The sequence below is a fragment of the Sturnus vulgaris genome, chromosome 16 (genome assembly GCF_052056855.1).
Source record: "Sturnus vulgaris isolate bStuVul1 chromosome 16, bStuVul1.hap1, whole genome shotgun sequence".
Lineage (NCBI taxonomy): Eukaryota > Metazoa > Chordata > Aves > Passeriformes > Sturnidae > Sturnus > Sturnus vulgaris.
The window spans coordinates 7,529,107-7,536,037 of record NC_142258.1 but is presented as its reverse complement, the minus strand read 5'-3'; the positions used below and the strand labels follow the sequence as shown (position 1 = coordinate 7,536,037).

Sequence of the window (6,931 nt, the reverse complement as noted above, 5' to 3'; positions counted from 1 at the left end):
TCCTATCCAAATATTATCAAATCAGTCTAAAAATGACTCATCTACACTGCTGTCATTAAGAACACATTAAGAATTCACTTTGTCATCAGATGCCGATATTGTTGCTCCAGAAAGTGGAGTATTAACTGCAATTTAGCAATTAAACATATGGTTTAAAAAACTGGTTCGTCAATATTAATGCAAAAGATAGTTCCTTACATAGAAGTACTGTGCTTGCCAGACAAGTAAGGTAATACTTTAGGTATAAATCAAACAAATTAAAGCAGAATTATACCACAGTTTTCCTTGAAGACTTAGGATTTGTATGTTGCTTCTGTCAATGTTTAGCAAACTTAAGAAGCAGAACCTTTGGTTCTTTTAGTCAAGTAAAAATATTCTCATGTACCACAAAAATACAACTTCCAGAGAAAATGGAAGTCCATCAACAAGTCCACTTTCAATAAAACTGAGGTAGTACTGCTCTTTTATTATGTGAATGTGTAAAGAGATTTAGATACAAATCATCATCTACCACTCAGTTGACTGACAGGTACAGTAATTTTATAAAACAATCCCAACATTTAGTTTGAAAGTCCAAAAAAAGGAATGAACTGGACTCATTCACTAGGAGTTCACTCAAAATGGGAATTAGCCATATTACAAAATGCTGTTGCTTATGTTGGTTTTTAGAGCCTTGTTACCCAGGATTAATGCATTTATAGTTAACACTGCTGTTCATCTTGGTATAAAACCTTAAAATTATTACAGCCTAAAATTTCAACAATGTAAACAGCACTACACACAGTACAGACCTGCCCTGACAGATGTAGTATGAAAAACTTAATCTGGCACTGTATAATTTAGCAATGTTAATTTAACCTAACTAAAAAGAACTACATTGTGCAAGAAGTATCAGACTTATTTATACTAATCTGAAGTCTTAAAAAAAATAAAAATAAAATTTAAAAAAAAAAGCTTAACTTGTAGCCAGGGTCAAATATTTCAGGGCGAGAGTAAAAGGAATAACCAAAATTAAGAAAGTGCCTAAAACATGATACAGCATTCTAGAGCCCTTTCAAAGACAAGGCAGAAAAAGGTGTAAAGTAGAAAAATCTGGAGCCTCGGTAATTTCCAGAAACATCCAGAGTTTACATTTTGTGAAGGGCAACAAGTTGCTTTTGTCACTGCTGCTTGGCCACTGCTAAGTCTGTTCATCCACACACAGGCCCTCTGTGTCTGAAGACAGAATACATTTGGTTTCCTCTTCCTTTTTCCTTCGCTCCATTTCCCACTCCACAAACGTATCGAAGAGACTCGGCCAGGCCTCGTCCTCACTGTAGTTGCTAAGGTCCGGTCCAATCACCTGAGTAAAATTTAGAAACATGTTCCACGTGTCCCGGGAGATTCCCTTGATTCCTGAGGGGTTCTTGATTAGGAAGTGTAACCACTGGTCCAAAATAGGGGGCTTGTTTTGGGTGAAGACTAATTTCCAAAGGGCAATGGCTATTTCCCGATGTAGCGACCTCTGTCCTTCTTCAGAGTCCAGGCCAAACTGGAAGGTGAAACGATAGAGATCCTTGAATTTATCTTCCTGCTTGGCTTCATTTAGGAGGCTGGGGAACCTTGCACAAATGCCATCAATGCTGTCTGCATTTATTGCTTTGCAGCCTTCAAAAAACTCCTTCCTGTCAAGCAAGAGAAGAGAAATTAGAGTGAGCTGACCTTGCGTGCCCAACCTGTCCTGTCTCCATTCAGCCACATTGAATCAAAGAGGATCATCTGGCAAGACAAGGTGTGCCCTCAGCTCCAGTGGCACACAGATTTTGGCAATGGGAGCCACTGGAAAGACAGACAATTCCAAGGCATTCCTAAAGGCCTGGGGAACCATATGCAACCCCCCAGTGTTAGCATTTGAAAGGTTCTGCTCTCTGTTTTTTCTGGACACTTTCACATCAAAAAGTAAAGAAGAAATTCCATGTTTGAAATTAACACATTTATCCCAACTTGATTCAGTAGTGCCTATGTCTAAATGCCCATGCCCAGGGTGAGCTGCTTGCGAGGGACAGAGCAGTTCACTTCTGCTTTTGCTGTGGTTTTTGGTTGCTCTTCCAGCCTGCAAAACCAAAGGGGAGCCACTGGTGTGGGTCAGTAAGGCATCAGCTGAGAGCATGGAAGGGAGCACGGCATCACAGGGGCTGCAGCACAATGTATGGACACTGCTCAGAGCAGCAGCCCTGGAGCAAGTGGCCAGGTGGGTTTCTCTGATGCTTGTGAGCATGGGTTACAACCAGTCAGGAGAGCCAGCAGGCTGACACAGGATGGGCTGGAGGGAAGATAAGAGATGGAGCAGCACTCAGGAGAACAGACCACGTTGCTTTCCTTGATGGAAGGAGTCCATCAGCACCTGTACCATGGAGTGTGCCCTTCAACAAACATAACCTCTCACCACTAGATTTGTCCTCTCCAAGGAAATTAAAACCATGTTAATAATACTCATAGTAGTTGTGCAGAATCACAGACACTACTTACAATTCCTTTACCATCTTAGCAAATACCTGTGTCATCAGCCTCCAGTAAATCCACATATGCATTCCAGAGTAACTCATCCCTTTGACACACACCCTCAGCCACAAAGACTCTGAAGATGCTGTTCAGTGCACAGCAGAGGCCTGGGTCAAGGCTTTGAACACCAAAGTAATAAGCTCAGTAAAAACAGGTAGCATTACTCAAACCAATCTAGACAGACCAAAAAATAAAGAATTCCTTCTCACCCTGCAAGTCCTTGTAGGCACTCTTCACTTGCTCTTACCTGGACATTGCTAAGCTGGGGAGGCTGCTGCAGTTTGGGTTGCTTGTGGGCTTAGTGGGGGGAGTTTAAGCCATTTGCATTGGAGTTTGCATTGTTTCCTATAGCATCACATAATGTTGACAGCCTGCTGACTGAGCCCCTTGTCCAGAAGGGCACACAGCACTTTGAACAGCAATCATTTGTCAGCTAGTATGAAACAGCAACCAGTGTCAAAACCCTCACATTTCCTTCTCTCTCTATGCTTTAAGAAGATTACTCTTGGAAAAAGACATTAGGTGTTACACTGGTTGGACAGGAACAATTCTGTCATTCTTTCACACACTGTTAAGAGAGCTGGTAGCAATTACCAAAGAATCTTACATGACTTTAAAGGAAAAATTAATTTCAGTGTCCAATCCCATCACCAAGATGATGCCGGATACAGTAAATTGCTTTTGGCAAATCAAGAATAAATTAATGCCTGCAGAACCTCACTACACTGTTCATCACTAGCAGCATAATGGCCAAAACCATATCTTCTGAAATCTAGTGTGAGGAGAAGGGGAAAAGAAGACAATACAAAGCTTACCTTGTGCAGTAGTAGGAATGAGTTTGAGCAAAATGTAAGTGTTAGAAGAAATAAGTAAGTGAAGCTAATGAGGCTGTCTCTCCAACATACTGTTGACAGGATATACTTTAACATATGAAAATAATTACAAGTTCTACAAGAACTAACCTTGTAAATTTGCACATGGTAGCAGCCTGGAATTTCCAAGCCAAAACTAGTACTTTAAATTCAGTGGGATCAACACAGAGGTCATTGCAAAATCGTTCCATTCCTTCTTCCAGTATGGCATCTTCCCGCTCGTCCTTATACCTCCTGAATAACTCCCCAATCCTCTGAAGAGAAGATTCCTCTGCACTGCACACAGAGTCTTTCTTTGTATCTCCAGAAAACGTCGGAGGCTGACTGGACTCTACAGCAGCGTCTGTTTTCTTTGTCCCATTCACAAGAATGTCTCCTGAAGCCTTCCCGCAAGCTGAGCCGTGGTCGTCTTTGTGCACTGCACTTCTCTTGCTGTGGGACTTGCTGCCAGATTCTCTTTCCCCATTTTTGCTGCCAAGGGTAGAAGAAGGATTCTTGCACTTGGTGACACACTGGCCCATGATGCTGCAAGCCCAGCTCCTAGCACGGTCCCCCTGCCCTTGGACACCCTCGCAGCTGCTCTTCAACACATCTCACCATGCCATTAGCAGCACTCAGCTAACCTGAAAAACAGTTTCAGAGTCAAACTGCTGTCTCTCTAGAAAGAATATTTGAAGTATTAAATGTGGGATAATATTTGCCATTAAGCAACCGACTTCAGGATATTTAAGCTTTGCATACTGAAAAGGAGTAGTGTACACAAGGCTGGAATAAGCCATAAATTTCAGGCAATTTCAGGCTGTTTTACCTAGAAATCAATACAGCTCACTCAGTGCTACACTACACTAACGGGTCCTAATAAAGGAAATTCCTAAAATTCTTACTGCAGCATAGGTTACAAAGAGGTTGATTCATGCACAGGCTTCATCACGACACACTAACTCTAACCCAGAAATATTTTAAAGGAAATAGTTTTTAAAAGTATACTCACATTTTATATATAGAATATAAAACACTGAAACAAAGCAGGGAAAGGAGGACAGGGACACTGGTGGGACAACCTGGCAGAGAGCTAAGCATTGCCTCTAGACTGCACATCCAGCAAATCAGCAAAAGGGACATCTCAGAGAGGGGGGGAGGGGGCTGGCTGTTGGCTGGTTTGGGGGAGGAGGAGAGAGTGTGGAAGTTGTGTGTTTATTTTTAAACAGCATTTGGAATCTAGGTTTTGTACTTAAAACATACCAAGAGTATGTTTGCAGAAAGAAGGCAACACTTCTTGTGCAAGAGGGTATTCAAAAATTGTTCATTGTTTCAAGTGGGCTCCTCCCTTCAGGTAAGGAGACAGACAGGGGAGAGGGCCTTCTTAATGAAACCTATTCAGACAGACACATATGTAGATAAGAAGTAGTAATTCCAGTTCAGAGGGGGTTTTGTAAAATAAAAATTAAAATGCCAAAATGATTTCATCATACTCTCTTTTAATAAATCACAAAGCCCTGCATATTTGGAAAAGATATTTTGCCCAGAGAAAAGGGTTCTCCAATTTTCCCTGCTAAAACCAAGCTAACACACTGATACTGCCCTATCAGTGAGCAGCTACACCAAGGACAGTCCACTTCTCAGAAATGTCAGCTCCAAGAAAGCAATTGCTTATCATAGTCCTCCTTTACCCACTTACTTGCATTTCACCTCTGCTGTCAGTTAGGCAAAAGCTTCAAACATAAAAATTGTGTTTGCCTTGACTTTGTGTACAGCTTCCAGTTTAGAATTAGAACAAGAAAGAAGAGAGATAAAAATTTAATAAACACAATAGCTGTCACGTCAGTTCTACTGTGTTTTTTCTTGGGCAAAGCTTTACTGAGACTGAAGCCCTCTTTTAAGCTGTAAACCAACAGCAGCAACAAGTACAGATGAATTCTCAGATATCAGGAACACAAAAATAAATCTTCTCTCAGCCATTATACCTGTTTTGTCAAAACAGCACGTGTGCAGCTTCATGAGCAAAATATTTTGCCAGTGGAACTACAACAGTCAAGATGCTGGTTTTGACCACCTGGCTTCCCTTTCCCTCCCCAGTCCCTTTTCTTAAGTACATAACTCACACACGAAACTAGCAAATGCCTATTTTTTAAGCAGATAAAGAAACAAAGGTATTATATATTCTTTCATAACAATGCTTTAAAGATTAACTTTGCAGCATCATTGTTATAGGCAAGCAAAGTTTGATTTAATGCATTAAAGAAATTCACAACAGTAAGTATTTGAAATGATTTATAAAAATATGCATGTCAATATAAATGATCCATAAGATAATTTCACTGGTCCTTATTTCACATTTCTGTGAGTAGCAAAGCACAGCCTGGCACTGATTTCTGTGCTGCCAGGTGCCTGAGCAACATCGTCCTCTCCAGTCTACACCAGTCATTATTTCATTACACCAAAACAAACAGGATATTAGCAGGCAGTATAAAAACTGCTTAGTGATTAACTCCCACATACCAGCTCACCCCCCCCCCCCGCCCCCATCTTTAAATTCATCTGAATTCGAATGCTCAATCTACATTAATTCTTGTTCTCCCATCAGTTTCTCAGCAGCAGCTAACACCACACTGGACAAATTTTTCTTTAGAGAGAAGAATGCAGCTAAAAGAACAGAATAAAAAATCCTGAGTACAGACTAGTATTAGAGTTTAAAGCAGAGTTTAGGTAGTATAGAAAACTTCCTGCTCAAGGATGTAATAGCAGTTATTAGCTATTGGTGATTTGGAACAACTTTTCCCTATGGGGAAAGGTTAAGGAACAGCTGCCTATTAGTGAACAGTACTTTCCTCTAAAGTAGTCAAATCACACACATCGTAATTAATCAAATTCACTTGAGGAATCCCAATTTGAAGAGGTTTTTTTTAAAGGCAGTTTGCAATACATACAGTGTCCATAATTTTCCCAATAAAAGTGACTCATGCTGTCATGCTTCCTAAGCAACAGCTTGTATTAATGACAATAACTATCTAATGTTCAGGTTTCCAAAGTGACATCACCAATGTGATGAAACTGATGGGTTTTAAAATCATTTGCTGCCACAAAAAGAGCACTACAATACACAGAGGGAAGATCTGCCAGCATTATTAGACACCTGTATATAAGGAAGTGTCCCACCATCAGTTTCCAAAAACAAGCAAGCCCAATAGTATTAAGCCCTAGAGGGCAAGTTAACCACCTCCCTCACATCGTACCCCTCTAACAAACACATTTGCTGTACTCCTACTTGCCTTACAAAGAGCTGAATGCTGCTCCTGAACCGCCACTGCCTGGGCACTGCTAGCACTGCTCCCCCCTGCAGTAACAGAGTTCTTCCTTCCTCCTCCCTGCCAAGGAGGTTTTCAGAGCACAATCCTACTCCTTATGAACAAGCACTGGAAGACACTGATGTAAAGTTGCTGCAATTCCTCACTTTTCTTCTACATGAAACTTGATGCCATGGTGCCAGATACTTAGAAGCATTCTACCCCAAAAATAGC

At 41.0% G+C, this 6,931-nt stretch overlaps 1 protein-coding gene across 2 annotated transcripts in view; it reads right to left on the bottom strand.

The window, feature by feature from the left end:
- Nucleotides 1-446: 446 nt before the first annotated feature.
- The window catches only part of DCUN1D3 (defective in cullin neddylation 1 domain containing 3), an 18,944-nt gene continuing 12,459 nt past the window's right edge, over nucleotides 447-6,931 (bottom strand). The window contains exons 1-3 of one of the 2 annotated variants that reach the window (XM_088174389.1): nucleotides 6,683-6,884; nucleotides 3,504-4,036; nucleotides 447-1,664 (exon numbers count right to left, since the gene is read on the bottom strand). In XM_088174389.1, coding sequence (XP_088030515.1) covers nucleotides 1,181-1,664; nucleotides 3,504-3,934 — 915 coding nt within the window. In that variant the 5' untranslated portion in view covers nucleotides 3,935-4,036; nucleotides 6,683-6,884 and the 3' untranslated portion in view covers nucleotides 447-1,180. Of the gene's footprint in view, nucleotides 1,665-3,503; nucleotides 4,037-6,682; nucleotides 6,885-6,931 lie in introns of those variants that run through there. The other variant, XM_014869067.2, reaches the window with a different exon arrangement.